The following is a 25,335-nucleotide window of genomic DNA, read 5'->3' as shown; positions in this document are numbered from 1 at the left end:
ATTTTATATTGGCAAATTTCCAATGAAGTTTATTATACTAAAATTGTTGGCAAATTTCCAATGCATTTATTAACAATAAAGTTATTGGCAAATTTCCAATTTACATAATTTAAAAGCAGTGTAAGTGAGATATTTAAATGAGTTTCAATTACCAACCTTACACTGCTTTTAAATAATGTTTTGTACTTAATTGTCTATTAACCTGGAAACCCTTGTTTTTTCACCTTTTTTTCCCTTATTATTTAAAGGTTTGAGCCATAACCCTACCCCAAAGCCAATTCTTAAATTCCAATGTAACCTAAATTTACAATATACATAACTTCAATTTAAGTTTTTGATAAAATCAAACCACATCATTATTATTTGCTTTTATATCTAAATCAGAAATAATTAACCAACTTTAAGTGGAAAATTTTCACACATCACGCCCCCCCCCCCCCCCCCCAAACTCAATCCCAGCCTTCAGTTTGTGGTATGGTACCTTGCAGTACAATTTCACAGAGATCCAATTACTTAAACACAATTAATTGTTGGAAACTAAAAAAAAATGCTTATTTTTAACCCCTTTTTTAGCCCCTTATTCCTAAACATTTGAGCAATTATCCCCCAAACTCAATTCCAACTTTCTCTTTGTGATCAGAATTAACCAACTTAAAATGGAAAATTTTAAAGAAAAAAAAAAGGAAAAAAAATCCCCCCCCCCCAAATTTTTTGACCCACTTCCCTTTGTAGTATGGTACCTTTAAGTACAATTTCAGAGAAATCCATACACTTGAACACAAGTTAATGTCTGGAAACTAAAAAAATGCTTATTTTTGCCCCCTTTTTTGGCCACTTATTAATAAATGTTTTGGGCAAACATTTTACAATAATATTTAAAACTGAAATTAATTTGTAACCTTAAAATTAAATAGAAAATGACATCACAGTCATAGCTAAAAATAAACAAACTATTGGTAAATTTCCAATGGAGTTTATTATACTAAAACAATAAATTTGCAACCATAAAAGCGCATTAAAATACATCATAAAAGTATTAAAAAAATTTAACTACATCATAAGGCTATTAAAATAGAAAATGACATCATAGTCAGACTAAAGGTAAACAAAAAACCTTCATCAGCAAAATTTTATATTGGCAAATTTCCAATGAAGTTTATTATACTAAAATAATTGGCAAATTTCCAATTTACATAATTCAAACATAGTGTAGGTGAGATATTTAAATGAGTTTGAATTACCAACCTTACACTGCTTTTAAATAATGTTCTTTAATCAATTATTTGTCTATTAAAATGGAAACCCTAGTTTTTTAACCTTTTTTCCCCTTATTCCTTAAACGAAAAAAAATAATTACCCCTTTTTGGACCCCCCCTCCCCCCTTATGATTCATCACCCCCCCCCCTCCCCCCAAATTCTCTTCGTGATAAAAAAAACTAACTTAAAATGTAAATTTTAAACAAAAAAAAAGGAAAAAAAATAATTACCCCTTTTTTGACCCCCCCCCCCTATGATTCATCACCCCCCCTTCCCCCCCAAACCAAGCTCAATAACAGCCTTGCCTTTGTGGTATGGTACCTTGTAATACAATTTTAGAGTGATCCATACACTTGAACACAAGTTATTGTCTAGAAACTAAAAAATGTTTATTTTTCACCCCTTTTTAGGCCCCTTATTACTAAACGTTTTGGGCAATTACCACAAAACTCAATTCCAGCTTTCCCTTTGTGAAATGGAACCTTGTAGTAAAATTTCAGAAAGATCCATACACTTACACACAAGTTATTGTCATGAAACTAGAAAAATGCTTGTTTTTTGCCCCCTTTTGGCCCCTTATTCCTAAAATTTTGAGGAAGTTAACCCCAAAATCAATCCCAGCATCGACCCTTTGTGATATGGAATCTTGTAGTACAATGTCAAAGAGATCAATACAATAACACACAAGTTATGTCTGGAAGTTACAAAAATGCTTATTTTTCGGCCCCTTTTTGGCCCCTAATTCCTTAACTGTTGGTACCATAACCCCCAAAATCAATCCCCACCTTCCTATTGTGGTATTGAACCTTATCGTAAAATTTCATAGAGATCCATTCACTTAAACTAAAGTTAGAGTGCGAAAACCATTGTGTATTCGGACGACGACGCCGACGACGACGACGCCAACGTCATACCAATATACGACCTCAAAATTTTTTTGCGGTCGTATAAAAATCTGAATGGACAGTTAGATTCAGCATATCATAGAACCACAAGAATTCAGTTTTTGATGAAATCAAACAAAGTCTAATTTTGGACCCTTTGGACCTCAATGTAGACCTATTTAAAAATGTCCAAATATCCAATTTAGTAATACATGGTAAAAACCTCAAACAATTCCAAGACTTTAAACTAATCCTCATTGAAATTGGTTAAAAGATTTGTATTTATTATCAATTGAAGATTTCTTGCTGTTGTGCAATACTTAGTAAATTTGTTTACAAACTAAATATAATAATTTACACACCCTGTTTGGTGTGTGCCTCCTGCCATATCTTTATATAGATCAGAAATAATTTATGTTAGAACCAGCTTAGCCAGTATTAGAAAAGTCTTGTTATTGGCCCCTATTTGGCCTCTTAGTTTATTAACGATTAAAGCCACAACCCACAAAATCGACCCCAACCTTCTGTGTGTGGTATGGAACCTTGTGGTACAATTTCATAGAGATCCATAGACTAATACTTAAGTATTTGTCCGGAAACCATAATAGCCTTGTTCCTCCCCCCTTTTTTGCCCCTTATTCCTGAACGGTTTGAGCCATAACCCCCAAAGTCTAACCAAATCTTCCCTTTGTGGAATGGAACCTTGTGTTTCAATTTCATAGAGATCCATAGACTAATACTTAAGTAATTGTCCATTAACCAGAAAAACCTTTTTCCCCCATTTTTTTACCCCTAATTCCTGAACGGTTTGGAACTTAAACCCCAAAGTCAATCCCAACCTTCCCTTTGTGGTAAGGAACTTTGTGGTACAATTTCATAGAGATCCATACACTTATACACAAGTTATTGTCTGAAAACTAGAAAAATACCTTTTTTTGGCCCCTTTTTGACGTCTAGTTCCTAAACAGTTGGGACCCAACAAAATCAATCCCAACCTTCCTTTTGTGCTATTGAACCTTGTGGTCAAATTTCATAGAGATCCATTCACTTATACTAAAGTTATTGTCTGGAAACCAAATGTCTTTGGATGATAGCAATATACGAACGCAAATTTTTTGCGGTCGTATAAAAATAGGTAAACATAAACAAAACACAAACAATATTCATGACTCATCACTTTAGAAATACACACCATAAATCATCTCAATATGTGCAGAAAAAAGTCTAAACAATTGTTGTATTTCAGAAAGATGGAAAAATCAAATTAAGAGCCAAATAACAGATTTGGTAATAATTTTGCATATATGAAATCAATCATAGATTCAATGAAGATCTTTCTTGAACAAAGTGCTTTGGTTAAGACTGGATGTATTGATCTAATCAAAGAGCTTGAAGCTCTGAGGGAAAAGACGACCATTGTTTCAAATTTTTTGGGGGGTATTTTATGATAGTCCATATTTTTCATCATCAACCTTATGAATCTTATTCTATTACCAAAATTCATAGTAGGTTGCTGACTGACAATAGAATAGAAATAATCTGTTTTCAAAATCTATGGCCTTTATTTGTTTATCAAAAAATATTTGTGAAGTGAAAATGACTATTGGTTTAACTATCAAAGTCTTTCTTACAAAGAATGAGCCCAAGACCAGCTAGAATGATTCACAATATTGCAGTAAATTGTTCATGCTGTTGTTTCATGCAATGTCATTTCCTTAGTCAAGAATTCATCATGAAGTCAATTTGAACAAATGGAAGAGATCAGCACCTTCTAAATCAAAATATTTAACTACAGGTTGGCGATATAAATTATAAGCAGTGAAAATACTGTCTAGATAACAAGGTTTGATTTAGTAATTGTCTATTTGTGACAGCTTTGTGATATAGTATAAAGTATAAATATAAACCTTGATTATAAATTATTCTGGAAATGATATATTTCAATCTCAATGTTGTCCAATCTATATTATCTAAGAAATAAACAAGAAAGTGCAGACAAATCAAAATTAATTCAAAAAGGCTTAGTTTCATTGCAAGTAGGACATACATATCATTTAACCTTATTACATTTGTATATAGCTAACAATTTAGCCTAGCATTTACATAGTTATTTCCTGTGTCACAACTCATACAAAAGAAACAAAACAAAATTATCATTAATTTAAAAAAATATAATCCTTCAATGAGAAGTTATAATGTATTTTCTTAATACAGTCTGCTTTGAAGGACACAGAACACACAAGAAGTTGGAACATGAATGCAGAAGCTGAAATGTCGCGCCTGCTTTACTTATAATTGAATTTAATATAAAGATTTTACTACAAGTATCACATAAACTTAACATTATCAATGATCCATGAAAATGATGTCAAGGTTAGAAAAACCATGCCAGACATATATGTACACCTTAGTTACAATCATTCCATACATGAAATATATTGGTCCTATTGCTTATAGTACCTGGAAAACAGACCAAACCACATAAACTTAACATTGACCAATGAACCATAAAATCAAAGCATCTCGGGTGCTGTGATTCAGCCACTTTATAGCAACAGGTAGTAGGACATTTTTTTTTATCTCAGTTTCAATATTTGTGTTTTTTTATACAAGCTTCTGTAAGACATTAAGAGACAACAACACATCTTTAGATAAGTGATTTTAGCCCAAAATGTTAACTTGTTGTCCAAGGGACGATCTAAAATCATAAGTTAAAAAAAAGGATTGAAATGTAGAACATCATAATTTTCATTATTATTTCACTAAAATGTTGGCAGAGTTATTTTCCTCATTAAAATCACCCCTTTTAACACATGAAACTCTCAGAACAAAGTGTACTTCTTCTACGGTACTAATCTTACAATCAGAGGAATCAAAATCACTGATGGAAAGACTGGAAGACTTGTGTGCATAATTTCAAATCATATTCTCAGGTATCATGGTGAACAAAAAAAAACTTGTTATATCACTCTTGCATTATATTTTGAAAGATTATTGGAATTTTTTTCAGCTAATAAACCAAGCTTGTTTCCCTAAATTTACTTATAACTTGTTGCTTTTGGGAGTTTTATATCATCTCCATAATATTACTAAAAAAATCTATTCAATTGCCCAAAGCTGGAAAATTTCTCAATATTGATACAAATTCTTTGATATATCAATTATTTAAAGGGCACTGATTTTTAATATCTTCCTTATTTCAATTAAATAATTTTGACATGATTGGAAATAAAAATCTTCAAAGGAAGGTGTAGTATTATTAATTTTTTATTGAAGTTTTTAATAATAATTTACAGGAAGAGGCATTGAAAATGCACCTTTTCAACAAACAATAAAGGATTGACACAGGGATATGTCTCGCCTTTTTGTAATTTTGATTGAATCCAAATGGCAATCATTTAAACATGTAAACTATGCAAACTAGTTTAATCCCGCCACATTCTATATGTGCCTGTTCTAAGTCAGAAGCCTGTAACTGAGTGGTTGTTGTTTGTTGCTGTTAATCACATTTGTTTTTCGTTTATTTTTTTGTAGTGTGTGCTCTTGTTTTGTGCTGTTACACCACTGTCCCAGGTAAGGGGGAGGGTTTATCGCCATCTAACTAGTTTAACTCCGCCACATTCTGTATGTGCCTGTCCCAAGTCAGGAGCCTGTAATTCAGTGGTTGTCATTTGTTGCTGTATATCATATTTTTTTTCGTTCATTATACGGTGACCTATAGTTGTTAATTTCTGTGTCATTTGGTCCCTTGTGGAGAGTTGTCTCATTGGTAATCATAGCACATCTTCTTATTTTTATAAAACATTAAAAGTCAATGAACCATGACTAATGTGCAGGACCAAGTAACCTCTATGGAAATGAGAAATGCATGCTTATAAAACTGCATATCAAATACCATTGACTTATCATTAGTGGTGCCCTTTACACTAACCAAAACACAAACTAATACATTGTTGACGCCTAACACTAGTGGTCCCCCTTAAACTGACCTAATCACAAACTAATACATACAACCTAAGCAAAAGTTTCCAAGTCAATAGACCATGAATGAGGAGCAGGGGCCAAATAATCTCCATGGAAATGAGATGTACAAATGCTAACACAACTGCATACCAAATATCATTGACCTACCACAAGTGGTTCCCCATAAACTGACCTAATCACAAACTAATACATGTAAAGTAAGCAAAAGTTTCAAAGTCAGTAGACCATGACTGAGGGGGCAGGGCCAAATAATCTCCATGGAAAGAAGATGTGCCAATGCTAATACAACTGCATCCAAATATCATTGACCTACCACTAGTTGTTCTCCATAAACTGACCTAATCACAAACTAATATATTGTTGATGGCGCCGCATACGTAGACACCATCACTGTGGGACACAACGTATCTTAGACTTGCTTTTTGACTCCATCAAGGCGAGACAAAAATTAAATATCAACTAATTTTATTAAAATTGGTGTTCATTCTTCATTGAGAAATTCCTGTATTCAAATACTTGTTCAAATACCTTACACTATTAAATAGCAATAGTGTAGATCAAAAAGGATTATAGATATACTATTGAGGTCAATTATTGACAATAAATTGTGAAGTAAGATATAAATTGAGCTGTAAAGTATTCAACTATGTAAAACAAAAGATATTATCTGTGGTCAATTAAGATTGGAATTAAAGTGGAAGTGATTCCAATTAATACTACCACCTTTGATTGAAATTGTTTGTAAATAATAACAGTTGTTTATCATACTGTATTGTATCAGTACTCTTACTTATCTAAGGAAAGAATTGGAATAAATGCATTTAAAAAAAGTGTGGGAATCTACTTTGATATCAATATACATCTTGTATCAAATTTTATTCAATAACTTACACAAGCATAAGAATGATAAAATACATTCATAATTCTTATCAACTGATTAAATTTGATATATTGCTTTTTCACATTAATTCATAAACTGTAATTTATTATAAATTTTGATTTACAATTTAACTATATGCAAGTGTATATTTAAACAAAAGTAGCTGTTCGACCAATAATTTCTGAATTTAAGGGCAAATAACATATCAAAGTTGGCAATAGATGATTAAAATGGTGTATAAAGTTTCTTTAAGTCATAAAAACACATAAATAGTTTCATGATATGTCTTCAGCTTAGAATTCTGCACCATCTCCAAATCTGGAGTGATCAAATAGATCCAGCATGGCTAAATCAATCAGGTCAAGATCAGATGAACCCTGACAGATAGGTTCACCTTACAATCATTCCATACAACAAACGTAGTTGACATTTTTCTAATAATATCTAACAAAACCATGAAAACTTAACATTGACCAATGAAACATGAAAATGGGTTCAAGGTCATATGAAATCTGTCAGACAGACATGTACACCTTACAATCATTCCAATCCATATGGGTCTGTCCATTTAGCCATGACATAAAATGGGGCATATCATAGTTATATTTTAGAATGTGGCACAGGTTGAAAAAAAAAATGATTCAGAAAGAGGATATACCAAAGCATCCAGAAAAATATAACAGAAGATAGTTTGACCATTATAAAATTGATTCTGGATGCCTTCTTTTACCAATCAACATTTGTAACATATGTCAAATATTCTCTTAAAAAAATATTAGTTATGAAATCTTCTTCACTTTGAAAGCAGTGTCAACAATGCTAAGAAACAAAAGTAGATGTCATTTAAATAGAAACAATTAACCAAATGAAGATGGGGAAATGATTTTTTTTTTATTTCTTTGTTATAGCATATGTCATGTATGTGATCGATATTTTGGCAATTGATATATTATTTGTAAAAAAATCCTCCCAAAAGTATTGCCATAAAATAACAATTTATATTTACAAATGTAATGGAAATTATATTTGTAACACAGGTTTAATGACATTATTTAATTGATAAATTCAACAACATTTACCTTTATCTTGATGATATTTTTTCGTTAAATAATCAAGAATTTTCTCAATATACTGCCGAAATTTACCCAAAGGAACTTACTTTAAATAAATCAAATTTAAACTGTAACAACTGTCCTTTTCTAGATTTAGATATTTCGGTTTTACACGGGAAACTCCACACTAAAATTTACGACAAAAGGGACGATTTTTCGTTCCCTATTGTTAATTTTCCCTTTTTGGATGGTGATGTTCCTTTGGCACCATCTTACGGTGTTTATATTTCACAACTCGTTCCCTATGCCAGTGTCTGTTGTGACGTTTTTGATTTTAACGAATGTAATCTATGTATTACTGGTAAATTATTAAGCCAGGGATTTCGTTATCACAAATTACTTAAAACCTTTACTAAATTCTTCCACAGATATAAAGATTTGGTTTTGAAGTTTGGTTGTACCTGTAGAAAACTTATTTCAAACGGGATTGCACATCCTCATTTTTACTTCAATATTGTTTACCGTGCCCGGAAATTTAGAAACGATCCTGGTAAACTTATCGATCCTTTAAATAAACTTATTCTTAAAGGTTACCAATTCAACAATGTAATTAGATCATTAAATATTGTTTTTATTGGTACTAATATTGATTTTGTTATCAGTAAATTAAAAGCAAACTAAATATTATTGTTATATACATATACAAATTCATGGATCTACAATCTGTCGATACCTGTATCTTGGCATTGCACAAGGTCATGTTTTTCTCTGACTGTTTATGACGTCTTTACGCTAAATCCATTGGATGTTGGATGTGTACGGATTGATAATTTAGTCTTAGATGCATGATTTTTTTTATCAGTTGTTAGTGGCTTTGAACTAGCTGTCAGTAACTGCGAGTACTCTCAGATCTGTACTTAGTGTCTTTTTGTTGTTTGGATGTACAAGTACCCCGGCCATGTCCACTTGTATTTGTAGTATTTGTATTTTTATCCATCTGATGAGTTAAGCCTCTTTCAACTGATTTTTATAGTTTGTTCTTATGTTGTACTGTTACACCACTGTCCCAGGTTAGGGGGAGGGTTGGGATCCAGCTAACATGTTCAACCCCGCCACATTCTGTATGTATGTGCCTGTCCCAAGTCAGGAGCCTGTAGTTCAGTGGTTGTCGTTTGTTTATGTGTTACATATTTGTTATTCGTTCATTTTTTGTACATAATTTAGGTCGTTAGTTTTCTCGTTTCAATTGTTTTACATTGTCATTTCGGGGCCTTTTATAGCTGACTGTGCGGTATGGGCTTTGCTCATTGTTGAAGGCCGTACGGTGACCTATAGTTGTTAATTTCTGTGTCATTTGGTCTCTTGTGGAGAGTTGTCTCATTGGCAATCATACCACATCTTCTTTTTTATATATTATGAAGGAAAAAGGAAAAAAAAGCTATTTTTTTCAACATATGTGACTTGACATTTAGACATCTGGTATAACATGTGACTTTTTACAACATTTATATTTATCTTTTGATTTTCTAGATTCAATTTAATCGTAAATGCTAATTAATTAAGTTTGGATATTTATCCTAGGATTTATAGTTTCTGCAATTCAATATTTAATGCATATTTATTATAATCTAGTATTTAATATCACAGTGTGACAATATTTATGATGTTCCACTTCCATTCTGCAGTATTATAAGAGGCTCCATTCTGAAATTTGATAAATTATTCACAAACAGGACAAATCAATGCAAATGAAACACAATATACATGTAGTAATCGGAGGAGCATTTTCCTGCTATGAACTAATGTACTTTCAATATTGTCAACAGTGCAAGAACCTAATTGAGAAACATAATCTTGTAGCAGTATATAATAGAAGCTATTAGTTCTCAACCGACCTTCAATGTCAATTTCTAAATGTGTCTGTCCCAGTTGTTGTTTGTTGCTGTTTATCAAAATTTTTTTTTTTTTATAGTTTTGTACATAAATCTGGATGTTGGTTTTTACATTTGAATTTCTATTTAAACTTATCATTTTGGGGCCCTTTGCAGCTTGCTATGCAGTGTGGGCTTTTGCTCCGTCATGTTGAAGCCGTAGGGTGAACTATAATTGCTATTAACCTTAACATCATTTGGTCTCTGGTGGAAGGTTGTCATATTGGCAATCATACCACATCTTATATTTATATGGCAAAAAACAGTCTGTTTAAACAATTTTGTTTTATTAATAACACTTATTGACAACATCACATATGTGCATTGCTTGAATTTTCTTCTAGTTACATGAATAAAGTTGAAAATAAAGTCAAGATTCAATAAAGTTTTTTTATTTTAATTTATGAACCAAAGAAAAAAATATTTCTTTTTGTAAGTACCATCGGGATATGATAATCTTCATATGTTCATACATGATTGTTGACAGCACCAGACCGTAGTGTATGTTCACATAAAAATAGTTCCATCATCACATATGTTACTATTAAGTGATAACTATTTATTTACATGTTTTTTGGTACTGATCGAAATTCCAAGTTACAGACGAGGAATCAACACAGAGTTATTCTAAAAAGAATTTTCTGCACGTATCCTGAAATTGGCAGTAACATATACAATCTAAAACAATTGTGATGTTTGACTTTCAATATGATGGTCAAGAATCACAAACGAAAAACAGTCAAACAGTCAAATCACAATCGTGCACATCCCCTAATGAGGTCCTCTTGGTCTAAGCGTACTTTGGTATTTGGCAACAGACGTATATATTCTTTGTTTTTAAGAACTACATATTTTTACTGGATATAGAAATTGGTATAAGACAATTCCTTCTCGATTTTGTGTACCTTCGTGATAAATTGTTCATACTTTATTATGCTGTGAATTGTTGACGGACAAAGTACAATCGGTAAACCTCGGCAGATTCCGCTACCCTACGTTGTCATAACTGTTTAGAATGAGGCAATGATGATAACTTCCAATATAAGCAATTGTCCTAAATAATGACTCATGTAAATAGTGGATAACAAGAAAGTGTCCATAGTACACGGATGCCCCACTCGCACTATCATTTTCTATGTTCAGTGGACCATGAAATTGGGGTTAAAACTCTAATTTGGCATTAAAATTAGAAAGATCATATCATAGGGAACATGTGTACTAAGTTTCAAGTTGATTGTACTTCAACTTCATCAAAAACTACCTTGACCAAAAACTTTAACCTGAAGCGGGACAGACGGACGGACGAACGAATGAACGGACGCACAGACCGAAAAACATAATGCCCATGAATGGGGCATAAAAATGAAAATAATGTGCACGTTCGTTGTCCTTGATGTTGAAGGATATTTGAAAGAAAGAATATACAGCGGCAATATTATCTAAATACAAATAGATCAACTATAAAGGTCTTTGTTTTCATACACATTAACTTTCAACTGACAGCTGTTATGTGCGTTACAAATAATCTTCTGTAAATGTAAATTTGACAGAATGTAATCACATTTGAACAGTATATTAAAATGTTAAAAATCACCCATTTTCACAAATCAAATTCACAAAACAAGTAGTTTAAGACAAAAAACACACTATTAAGAACTGAAATGAATAAAAATCATTCACCCTATATTTTTTCAACATATTTGTTTTTCATCTTATACTTGGTGATGTATTAATTGTCCCATTTAAAAAGGGTAACAATGAGGCCTTTTTGAAATATAATCTTTATTATAAAAAAAAGTTGACAACCAACCAAAATATAAGTATTCATCCTATGTCTTCATTATATCAGCAATTTGTTTGCCCATTTTGTAGCATTCAATTGCTCCTAACAAAAAAATATTATATGTTTTCCCTGCTATACCACTACACAGGAAAAATTGCAACATATGTTTTTCATATGTTTTCAAAACATATGAAAAACATATGATTTTCATATGTTTTTCATATGTTTGTCCCAAACATATGAAAAACATATGTTTACAAACATATGTTTACATATGTTTTGAAACATATGAAAACATATGGAAGCAAACATATGTTTTCATATGTTTTATAAAATATGTTTACATATGTTTGTAAACATATGAAAAACATATGATTTTCATATGTTTTCATATGTTTTAAAGGATATTAAAAAAAAATGTTTTGAGAAAATGTCAAAATTTGTCATTTAATTATCACATACATTTTTTCATTTATTATCTATATAGCGTATTTCTCAAACAGGAAAGTTCACTTTCTACTCTTCCCACTAAATCCCACATGATCATGATCATGAAAGCAGGTCAGCCCTGCCAGTGTCACCCCCACAGCAGAGCTATCTAATTTTGAATTGAACAGAATGTAAATTAAGTGAATGAGTTATAAATATTAAATAATAATATGAATAAATATTCTTTATTTAGTTTGTTCTTTATTCTCAATTCTTTTTTTTTTTTTATTAAAATCCCATTATTCTCTATGATTCTTTATTCTATATTTCTGTTTTTTTTACTATCTGTTCTTTATTTTGCACTTTTTGTCATTATTTTCTATTCTTAAACCCCCATCTTGATTCCAGACCCTCAAATATACGTAAATGTACGAAAGCTTGCATGGTACGTCGAACACAAAACCCGGAAATCTTTTCACCGTTACCGTTTTTATACTATGACGCAAAATCCATGGACGCTCACGCGATCATCTGTTGCTGTCTTTTTAAAAGTTTTTAAGAATGGACAGAGATAGATGATACAAGGAACTGGTGAATCAAAAATTTATTATAAACAGATAAATTGAAATGGGTGACTTGTCGATTAACTTGAAGAAACCAGGGAACGAAACATAGAAAATTTATGAAACGAAAGTCAACGCAACGAAAGTCAAAGTGTTTTTGTTTTGATGGATAATTTTACGTACCCTAAAAGCGCAACGAAAGGTAAATATTATTATGCACATTTTGTTTAATTATTGGATTAAAGCAGGAAGATGTGTGTGCTTTATTTTTCACGAAAAACTATTTGACTAGATATTTGTAAACCTGAGAACGATATCGGAACCCCACCCTCATATTGTAATATAAATATAATTGCATTGGGTAATCCGTTTCATTATCTATTTATATTTCATAATGAGGATATTACAAGATTTAGACACAAATACATCCCAAATAACCAAATAATTTGTAAGCCCTTTAGACAATTAGACAAACTTGGAAAAAGGGGGGCATCATATACAAGGGGGAGGGACATCATATACTTGATGTAGTGTATTGAAATTGTTTATCTAATGTCACAACAGAACTTAATTACTTTAACTGATACAGACCTGTATATCTTATGATACATGTGTGGTATTTGTATTTGTTTATCAGCTGTTTTAAAACCATGAAACTGTGTAGACGACTTTATTATCTCTCTAGCAATTATTAGCTATTTTACACTTAATAGATAGGGATCAATTACTCCCCTCTTTTCATATAATTTAGATTTAAAAAATATATATATACCTTTTCATACATCGCGTCGGTAATAATGTACATGTAACCTTTTCCCAATTTTAATTATGAGTGATTCCAGGACATGCAGGAGCGGACAAGAATCACATTCCGGCGATTACCGAGAAAATCATCACATTTGATTAAAGCTCAAATCTGAGGCTCAAATTCCTTATTTTATGTTAAATTAAGGCAAAACGAGACTTGCAACTACACAAATGTAAGAAAATTACTGGGCTTTGCATATGAGAGGGGGGGTAGGACCTTTATCGGGACTCCATGCCCAGGATCAGGTGTTTTTAAGCTCAGGATTTTGGGATTGATCCTTTCGGGATCCGGGAATTCTTTTTTTCGAATTTCGGGATGTCAGGATTTAAATTTTTTTAAATTCGGGACCTCGGGATTCCATGTTTTTAAGCCCGGGATTTCGGGATCAGGACCCCTCCTACCCCCCATCATATGACAAGTACAATAAGCCTTAATTATCCTGAGTCTGAGACTACTATTACTGAGTACTATAACAATAAACATCTAGTAATTCTCAGCCTTATCATACATGTATTATACTTCTGATAGTTTTCCACACCTATTCACATATTTTTAAGCTGAAAAATATGACCCAGGCTATTACAGTGGCAGGTCTTATCACCTTGTACATTATAAGAAGTGGACCCTAGAGTGCATGAATGGTCTACTTTACATCTACTTAAATGTGAATATAAAAATAAGAAGATGTGGTAAGATTGCCAATGAGAAGAGTCCAATTCTCCACAACAGATCAAATGACATAGAAGTTAACAAGTATAAGTTATGGTACAAGATGACTTCAACAATGAACAAAGCCCATCCCAGAAAGTCAGCTATAAAAGACATTTAATGAAAATGACAAATGTAAAACAATGCAAATGAGGAAACTAACAGACTGATAATGATTTATAAACAAAACAAGGAACAAATAAACAAATATGATATACAGCAACAAGAAACAGGGCAAGTCTAGATCTGTTGTTCTTGTTTTAAAAGATCAAAATAAGCCAATTTTGCCATATAAAAATATTTAAGGCAATTTGGCAGATATATTGTAACTTCATTTTATTATACATTTGAACATGTTATACATGTACATTATTTCTTTTAGCATTTTCAATGAAAGTACATTTTGTACATGTACTTCAACAGAACAGAATTCATTTGAGGCCTTGCTTTCTAGATTATATAATGGATTCATAGATTGTCATATTGATTTATGTGCATAAAAGGAGCAGTAGTCAATGAATAATTTTGTGATGAGAGGTATGTAATGAAGAGGATAACTTTGTTTAAATATTTAGTTGTTGTCAAACTCTGTATACATGTTGCAAGTTTTGATAGAGTTGAAAGTTTTGATTCTTGTTGTTTCTATAAGCAGTGACAAATATTTTTTACAGGTCAATTTTATAGAAAATAGGGTTGGAAGCTCTATTAACACTTCATTGCTTGTTCTTTTTTTGTCTTGCAACAAGTCATGAAGGTGAGTCTTGGGCATGCTGTTTTTAACAGAGGCGAAGTCATAAACAATTTGTTAAAAATTGAGATTAGGTCAGTTTAAGAGGAACCAAACAATAACTTATGGCCGAGTTATGGTTAAATAAGTCAATAATAATTTTTGTAGTAGAAGAAAGATATCCACTTCTCATTTCCATTTCCATTGAGATTATATGGTCCAAATCCCTCAGTCATGGTTGATTGACTTTGATATTTTTACTTAACTTAAATGTGAAAAGTTTCTGATTAGGTCAGTTTGAGTGAACCAATAATGATAAATCATTGATATTTGGTATGCAGTTGTATATGTCAGAGTACTAGCACATTTCGTATCCCTTGTTTTTATTTTGCCCAGCCCCTCAGTCATGGTCTATTGATTTTGAAACTTTGTCAAGTCATGGATGGTGTGTGACTTTGGATGTTTAAGCATTGTCATTTGAATATCAACATTTGAAATCAATTAACAGGATTTCATACAGAGAAGACATACTTCTATATCTAAAGTTTATTCATATAATATTAATGTATACCAAAGGTTTATTATATACCAGTAATGTCTTGGATAAATTATTTATACAGGAATTACTTCACTTTGAAATGTAAATTCTATGGAAGATAACCAGTAAAGCACTGTTATGGTTACATTTTTTTGTTAGATATTTTGTAATTCATACCATAGGTCTATACCAGCATGGTCTTTTAGTTTTATGAGTTAGAAAATAAGTGCTGATCAAATATGTTTACAGTAGTTATACCTCTTGGAAATATATATTGTAAGAAAAATTGCATTGCAAGCAATCCCATACATGTCTTCATTTCTTTTAGATTATTTATAATTAATGAAAAAGGTTAAAAGAACATACATATTTTTTGCTTTTTGACAGCAAATTTTATATCCATTAATGGGCGAGGTACATTGAAGCGCTGTTTCTTGCATGAAGTATGGATGGTAACACAAATGACAACATATTATGTTCATGAGTTAATATTGCCTTGTCTGAAAATAGTATATGCGAAGTACTAACATTGAACTATGGTAACGTTGTAACCCTAACGCTGTAGTGAATGACGTTATTGTATAGAATTCATAGCTACAACAACGATTAAACGTACATTGCAATCATATAAGTATTTATTGAGATTCCACAACATGCCTATAAATGGTGTATTTAAATAATTTTTCCTATGTAACAGGAAATCAAGATTTAATAAACATCAAGAGTTAATGCCTAAATGTTGTTTTTTATACGACCGCAAAAACATTTTGCGGTCGTATATTGGGATGATGTTGGCGTCTGCGTCGTCGTCCGAAGACACATTGGTTTTCGCACTCTAACTTTAGGTTAAGTGAATGGATCTCTATGAAATTTTACCATAAGGTTCAATACCACAAAAGAAAGGTTAGGATTGATTTTGGGGATTATGGTACCAACAGTTAAGGAATTAGGCACCAATTGGGGCCAAAAATAAGCATTTTTGTAACTTCCAGACATAACTTGTGTGTTAGTGTATGGATCTCTCTGACATTGTACCACAAGGTTCTTTATCACAAAGGGAATGCTGGGATTGATTTTGGGGGTAATTGCCTCAAAATTTTAGGAATAAGGGGCCAAAAAAGGGGCAAAAAACAAGCATTTTTCTAGTTTCATGACAATAACTTGTGTGTAAGTGTAAGTGTATGGATCTTTCTGAAATTGTACTACAGGGTTCCATATCACAAAGGGAAAGCTGGAATTGAGTTTTGGGGTAATTGCTCAAAACTTTTAGGAATAAGGGGCCAAAAATAAGCATTTTTCTAGTTTCCAGACAATAACTTGTGTTCAAGTGTATGGATCTCTGAAATTGCGCTGCAAGGTACCATACCACAAAGGAAAGGCTGGGATTGATTTTGGGGGTAATTGCCTCAAAATTTTAGGAATTAGGGGCCAAAAAGGGGCAAAAAACAAGCATTTTTCTAGTTTCAGGACAATAACTTGGTGTGTAAGTGTATAGATCTTTATGGAATTGTACTACAAGGTTCCATATCACAAAGGGAAAGCTGGGTTTGAGTTTGGGGGTAATTTCCGTAAATGTTTAGGAATTTTGGACCAAAAAGGGGCCTAAAAACAAGCATTTTTCTAGTTTCCAGACAATAACTTGTGTTCAAGTGTATGGGTCTCTCTGAAATTGTACTGCAAGGTACCATACCACAAAGGGAAGGCTGGGATTGAGTTTGGGGTGATGAATCATAAGGGGGTTCAAAAAATTTGGGGGAGGGATTTTTTTTTCCTTTTTTCCTTTTTTTTTCTTTAAAACTTTCCATTTTAAATTGGTTATTTCTGATTTATATATAAAAGCAAATAATAATGATATGGTTTGAATAGGTAAATTAAAATTTTTTAAGTTCTTAGACCACATTCATTCTGTGTCAGAAACCTATGCTGTGTCAAATATTTAATCACAATCCAAATTCAGTGCTGTATCAAGCTTGAATGTTGTGTCCATACTTGCCCCAACTGTTCAGGGTTCAACCTCTGCGGTCGTATCAAGCTGCGCTCAGCGGAGCATTTTATTTTAAACTGTAGACAGCAGAATAGATGATTTTATATTAGAAAAAGTTCATGCTATACTAAGACGGGCTTAGGCTATACATATATTATTAATATTAGTTACACTGTTGATCTTTTTGTTGTTTGCTTACACATTTTTTCCATTCACTCAAAAGTAAAAATATAAATTAGTGACTCTGAGCATCAGTTCATACTTCATCTACAAAAATGATCTAGTTTTTGTCTGGCGTTCTGGATCATATTAAGATTTACAATTTTAGCTTATTACCAATGTTCATGGTTACCAAATAAAAGGAAAGTGCAGTATTAGAATCACTGGTGTACATGTAAATGCGGATGTCCGGCAAAAAGAACTGGTATCAAAGTAAGTTCATCTGTAGAATTGCAGTTAATTTAAATAATTTAATGTTATCTATTTAAACCTTTTTCAAGTGTAATTGTACATGTTACGGCATGTATACTGTTGTTTATTTATGTCTTTCTGATGTCAAGTATGCATCAAGGAATCCTTACCCTGCTCTCCTTCTTCTGCTCCACACACACACGCATGAGATGTCAGAAGTTTCAAATAATTATAGCATTTGCTTATATTATGAATTGTATATTTAAAAGTTGTTCTCGTCTTGAATATACATACATTGTAAAATATTTGCCACTGAACATTAAAATAAGCAAGTTAAGTCAATCGATTATTGTTTTTGCATTATAGGAATGATTTTTCAAACATACATGTATAACAATTGAATAATTTCCTTTTAAGCTTTTTTTATGAACCAGCATATAGATATAACATGTATAAGGAGATGAGGTACATGTATGATTCTGAATGTGACAACTATCAATTAAAAAACCAAAGGACGAAGATGTAAACATTTGCTGGTCACTGTACAGCCATAAACAATGATCAAAATCCATACCATAAAGTAACCTATTATGGCTATACATGTAACTTGTTTAAGGATGAAAAAATGTGAACCAATGAAAAAAATAAAACTACACACAGTATGGCAGACAGCACCCAACATAAGAACCAAATGTTAGAATCAGCCAGAAAGGGCTGGACTCATCAACAAGCACTTAAAAAGAAATAACAAAATAATAAAAGATGCAAAAATTATGTTTTCCCAAACTAAAATATCTTTCAGTTCACCTTCGACAGATTTAATCAATTAATGTAACAACAAAACATTTGTCATTTCAAACAGTCTAAGAAAGCATGACTTTGTGTAATGCCAAAATATTGAACACACAAGAATATGTAGGACCATAACAGCTTATAAGTATTTATAATTGCTTAGAATTTCAATATCTGAAATACATGTTCTGCTTTTTGTCAAGCTTGCAAATTTATTTCACGAAAGCGAGACAGTGATCCTAGATTCTGCCAGAGGCGGCGTCGCTGTCCTAAAATTTAGGTTCAGTCTGTGGTTAAATTTTTTTTGAATATGATAACTTTGTCAAACAGACATTGGATTTAGTGAAATTGAGACAGAATATTTGAAGCTTCTTAATGACCAAACTACAGTATACGTATCCAAGGCAAAATTTTGAAAATATTCTTTTTCATTTTTCTGTATTTCAACTAATAAATGGGCTTAGTTTTTTTGATGAGTGCAGAAAGCTCGACATAGGGATATTGATCAGGCGGCTGCATCCATGGTGGGGTTAACAATCTTCTTAAAATCTTTATAATTTAGAAGGTGGAAGACACGGATGCTTCATACTATGTACAATGTATATAGATGCATATGTAATGTTATGAAGTTTCTGTCAGTCAACTGTCCATTGTCCTTGAACTCATTTTCATGGTTCAGTGATTACTTGAAAAAATAAAGATTTTTTGTAATGTTAATTTCTCTCATAATTTCTCTCTTATGAATATTATTTATAGTATTCATGGTAATAGGATATTTATATTTACTTAGTATGTGGGTACCTTGCAAGGTCCTAGTGTCTGTCTTCTCTGTCAGAAAGTTTTCGTGGTCAAGTCAATATCTCAGGTATTATAAGCAACAAGTCTACTATATTTGGTGTATGGAATTATTGTAAGGTGTAGATGTCCAACTGGTAGTTGTAATCTGGCCTTCACCTCATTTTAATGGTTCAGTAATAATTTTTTATGTTTTGGTCTAATTTTTGGATACTATAAGCATTCAGTAAATTATATTTGGTGTATGGCATGTTTGTAAGGTGTACTGTTCTAAAATTGAGAATGGAAATGGGGAATGTGTCAAAGAGACAACAACCCGACCAAAGAGCAAAAAACAGCCAAAGGCCACCAATGGGTCTGACAGTAATCACCTGAACTTGACCTCATCTTCATGGTTCATTGGATATTTTTTTCTTGCTTAGTCTGTTTTCCAGATACTATAAAGTAAAGGTGAACTATAATTGGTTTCTGGAATGATTGTAAATTGAAATTGTAAGGTGTTCAGGTTTAACTTTACATTTATCTTGCAGGCTTCATCTGACCTTAACCTTATTTTCATTGTTCATTGGTCAATATTAAATTTCTCTTGATTTGGTCTTTTTTTTTAGATACTAAAAGTATAGGTGAACTACTTTATGTTTATGGAATTATTGTAAGGTGTTTATATTTGTCTTGCAGGTACAATTCTTGCCAGATTTTTTAAAACTTATTCTATAGGTTAATATCAGCATAATCCTAGTCAAGTTTTATAAATTTGGCCGATCAACTTTTTTCAAAAGAGTTATGCCCCTTGGAAATAATAAATTTATGGAAAATGGCCTCGTAAATGCTCTCATTTTTTTATTAAACTTATACATGTAGTATACTATTATAGTAATGCCTTTGAAGATCGGTTTGAAATATTTAGTATACAAGAAAAAGAACTTTTTTCCCCCAAGCACATTTTTATTTATAAATATTTTTGAGAACAAAAAATAAAATTGAGAATGGAAATGGGGAATATGTCAAAGAGACTACAACCTGACCAAAGAGCAAAAAATCATGTTTTTTTTTAATATTACCCCTTGACAGATAAAAAATGTACGACTAGGTGGACATTGTAACTCTGTTCTTTTATTTTTACTTGCAGGAACTGAAAAGTAAAGAAACAGAACCAAAGAACATTAATTTTAGATTAAAACAAAGCTCAAAGTCAATTTAGTTGTCTTTCTTAATCATACAGGATATTTCCAAAAAAGCAGCTGCATACAAATGCACCAGTAATAGCCAGCAGTGAAGACAATTAAATATCTGTGTATGGTGATATAGCAATAGAAATATCACATACATCATAGGAAAATAGAAATGGAGTATGTCAAAGAGACACACATAATGACATATGAAAAAAGAATATAGACAATAGAAATGGAGTATGTCAAAGAGACACACATATGAAAATAGAATATAGACAATATAATTGGGGTATGTCAAAGAGACAAACATGAAAATAGAATATAGACAATAGAAATAGGGTATATCAAAGAGACAAACATATGAAAATAGAATATAGACAATAGAAATAGGGTATGTCAAAGAGACATACATATGAAAACAGAATATAGACAATAAAATTGGGGTATGTCATAGAGACAAACATGAAAATAGAATATAGACAATAGAAATAGGGTATGTCAAAGAGACTAACATATGAAAATAGAATATAGACAATAGAAATGGGGTATGTCAAAGAGACTAACATATGAAAATAGAATATAGACAATAGAAATGGGGTATGTCAAAGAGACTAACATATGAAAATAGAATATAGACAATAGAAAAATTCGTGAATGTCGAAGAGACAAACAAACCAAAATAGAATATACTAGACAATAGAAATGTGGTATGCCAAAGAGACAAAAATATGAAAATAGAAGAGACAACAAGTTAATAAAAAAAAAATTCTACTTGATATAAAAATTATGGAGCACTGTTATTTTTCTGCATAAAAGAATGCCTGTATACAGTTGTTTTTTATTTGTTTGAGCTTTTGATTTTGCCATGTTTTTTCTGTGGAGTTTGGTATTTTGGGTTATTTACTTTTTAAAGCAACAACTCATCACAATGAAGTATTTACACTCAAAATGAGTTCCTGACAGAAAAAAAGATAACAAAGAAAAACATATTAAAACATCAAAACATAACTCTAAAAAACCTACCGCAAAAAAAAATACATATATATACAAACCATGTTGAGAATCTATGAGAAAATAAATGCATTTGAACAATTAAAAACATATAAAAAATATATATTCAGGACCAAGATAAAATCATATGAAAACATATGTTTGGGCCAAACATATGAAAACATATGTTTAGGACAAACATATGAAAACATATGTTTAGGCCGGGTATGAAAACATATGAAAAACATATGTTTGTAAAAAACATATGAAAAACATATGTTTTCCATATGTTTACATGTATGAAAAACATATGTTTTTCATATGATTTTAAAAACATATGTTTTTCATATGTTCGAAAACATATGTTTTCATGTCGGGCCTAAACATATGTTTACATATGTTTTCAAACATATGAAAAACATATGTTAAACATATGAAAACATATGTTGCAATTTTTCCTATGTAAAACACTGTGTGAATGGACTGACCCATATATTAAAATAAAGGCCCTATTGCTTATAGTATCTGAAAAAAAGAGAAACCACAAAAACTAATCTTAAATTGTCCAGTGAATCCTGAAATGAGGTCAAGGTCAGATGAAACTTGCCAGTCGAGCATGTACACATTGCAATCATTCCATACACCAAATATAGTTTACCTACTTATAGTATCTGAGATATAGACTTTACCATGTAAATTTAACCTTGATCACTGATGCATAAAATGAGGTTGAGGTCAGGTGAACCCTGTCTGACAGACATTTAGACCTTGCAAGTAAGGCATATATACTAAATATAGTTATCCTATTACTCTAAATAAGTGAGTATTTCACATGACAAATAAACTATAATTTTTTTTCAAGCAGTTACTGAAACATGAAAATGAGGTCAAGGACAATGGACATACGACAGACAGAAAATTGGTAACATAAGGCATCTGCATACAAGATATGAAGCATCCAGGTCTTCTACCTTCTGAGATAGAAAGCTTTATATAAATAGTTTACGCCATCGCCGAATTGTAATCCCTATGTTTCTCGAGACAATAAATGTGATTATCTAAGAAGAAAAACAAGGTACTGCAGCAAGTACCAAACTGATCCAATAAAGCTTCATTCAATGCACTAAGAAGACTGAACTGGAACTTAATCTCAGATAAACTAATTATAAAGTTAATAAATTAGTTACATTGTTTATTAAATCATGTGTAAAAAACAAAACCACAAAATATTCTACAAACGGAGGCAATAATGTATTTTCTAGATACAGTCTGATTTTAAGAGACTGAAAGTACACCAAACTGTGTGCATGTGAGAAATGAAAGAAATAGCCTTAAACAGTGGTAGTACTTCATTTACCAAATCAGCTTAACCAAGGTTAGCCCAGTTGGTAGTTCTGGTATAGGCATGGGTATAACTGTTTTACTTGATTCTTAAAACTTCGAAAATTTTTATGAACTTAGAGTTCATCTGACGAGAAAGGTTGACATTCTTTCGGGACTATTTTGACTAGCAACAGATTGAGTGTGTGATCTGTCGACAAATCAAATGTTATAACATAACAAGCAATTTTATAACAACTGGGAAGATCACATTAACAGCATGTTAGGTTTTTTGTTTTGCGTGAATATCACACGGAAAATAGTTCTCTGTTTCATGAAGGATCATCATTCATAATTATGATCAATTATGTTAATAAACGATTAAGAATTTCATAATTGGACACGATTTCTTCCAATGGTTCTTATAATGAGTAAAGGATATCCATGCTTCAGTAATTGACTACTGCGAAGTGTGAAATTCGCACCATATGATGTCACTTAGTTAGATATTTTTGGAATATTTCGTAATACTGATTTTCCGGATTGTAAAAGAAGCGTACATAAAAAAGGGAGATAATTTCACAAGCAACAGAAGGGAAATGTCCTTAAAGCCAATCTGTTCATCTGTTTATCACCTTCTCATCAAAGCAGTATGAGATTTTGAGTTGTTTCCAACTATAAAGCACAAAATGGTTGACGTGAGAGCCTTGAAAAGTACAAATGAACGTCGGGCCAACCCTAAAGGTCATAAGATGCATTGAAGCCATCTTTTCCCAAAAAATGTATCCTTATTACCTGGTATTCTATGTCTGATATGATAGACAAGGTCTAGGTAGGCCTCTCTTGTGTAGCCTCGTCTCATTCTCTGTAAAACTTCACTATTTCCACTCTGAGCAGGTAGGTGTATCTGATTACATATATTTGACCTTTCTTTTATCAAATCTAATACCTACAAAATATTCTACTAGTTACCAGAATTCATAACAATTAAAATAAATTTTATGTATGGAATAAACATTTTAAAATGAAGAATTACCAATAATTTGATATATTACTGAACAAACCCTACTTACCTAGTTTCATTAACTTTCTTTGCTAATGAAATGACAAAAAAATTAAGGAACAATTTTTTGGGTTTCAAACATTACTAAAAGCAGGTTATTATTCGCTATATGCAACCAGTTTGGTTCAACTTTGTAAAAATAAGCTCAGAAACAATGGTGATATATGATTGTCTTGAAATACAATAATTCAAATTTTTTTAGGCCTTATGCATGCAACCCTTAATTTGACCCTAAGCTGGAGATGGGTTGCACATGTGATCAGCATGTTCATTTATGGAGAAAAAAAAGAATGTCACAATTAAAAAATGAAACAAGGAGGCCACCAAGAAGAACCATTTTGTTGACTAAATCTGTCCATCAAACATTATTCTTAAACATGCAGGTAAAATGATGACTTGAATATTTTTCTAATCCATTTGTAATCTATGACATGAAATAAAACAGACCTACAAAAATAGTCAGTATACTATTGCACATGCTTGTCTGTCTGTTTATATTTAGTCGACTCTCGTAATCTCGAAGTCAGCCGCACCAGAGAAATATTTCAACAGGGCTCACACTACTTCAAAATCATACGGAGAAGTGACTTCTCTTTTTGAAACTGGTAGGGAGAAGTAGTGAGATTTGAAAGAGAAGTGCTTGTTCGCTCGCGGCGCTACAATGTTTGGTTTTTACAATAATATAAAGGGCCATATGTATCCTTTTTTATATATAGGTGTTCAATTCATATATGAGTCAATTAAAGAAACAGTTGTTTCAGTTTATGTCTTAAATAGTCATTTATAGTTGCATAATTATATTAATCTTCTTGTCAGAATCTACCAACTAAATATCTTGCACTTAAAAGAACTTTTTTATATCAAACAGGAAAAGAAATTACCATATATCAATTAAAATGCAATTAAAAAATTTTATGTTTATCATATTTATAATGAAATTCACTGTTTCTCATTAAAAAGATATGTAAATTTAACAAAGTTAAGCAACTTTCATCAATAAATTGAAACAATGCATTTACATGGAAATATATACATTTAGCAAGGGGATCTAACCAAAAGTTTATTAATGCGTGTGGAATGCATATTTTTCACTTTTTGGGCCATTATTCTTTGGTCAGCTGTTCAATTCAGGCGTCTGTAGTTATTAAGGTAAGAATACAGACTTCGGTCGTAGCTGGTCCGCTTCGGATGAATGCCGCCTCTGATCCTTGGTTCGTACAAATTTTTCAATGGTGGACGAAGAAAATTTACGAAAATAAACAAA

At 31.7% G+C, this 25,335-nt stretch overlaps 1 protein-coding gene and 1 long non-coding RNA gene across 4 annotated transcripts in view; one reads left to right on the top strand and one right to left on the bottom strand.

The window, feature by feature from the left end:
• Nucleotides 1–25,335, bottom strand: part of LOC127725697 (mitochondrial tRNA methylthiotransferase CDK5RAP1-like) — an 88,896-nt gene that overhangs the window by 50,885 nt on the left and 12,676 nt on the right. For all 3 annotated transcript variants that reach the window (XM_052232864.1, XM_052232866.1, XM_052232865.1), the window contains exon 8: nt 23,804–23,957. In XM_052232864.1, coding sequence (XP_052088824.1) covers nt 23,804–23,957 — 154 coding nt within the window. The remainder of the gene's footprint in view (nt 1–23,803; nt 23,958–25,335) is intronic.
• On the top strand, nt 12,498–20,718 carry LOC127725706 (uncharacterized). Its single transcript, XR_007993112.1, has 4 exons — nt 12,498–12,965; nt 14,662–14,816; nt 17,857–17,960; nt 20,656–20,718. It is a non-coding gene; the product is annotated as an uncharacterized LOC127725706 (long non-coding RNA).

This window comes from Mytilus californianus, unplaced genomic scaffold, assembly GCF_021869535.1.
Source record: "Mytilus californianus isolate M0D057914Y unplaced genomic scaffold, xbMytCali1.0.p SCAF_15, whole genome shotgun sequence".
In the NCBI taxonomy this organism is placed as follows: Eukaryota; Metazoa; Mollusca; class Bivalvia; order Mytilida; family Mytilidae; genus Mytilus; species Mytilus californianus.
The sequence above is the reverse complement of the archived record's forward strand: the minus strand, read 5'-3'. Positions and strand labels throughout refer to the sequence as shown.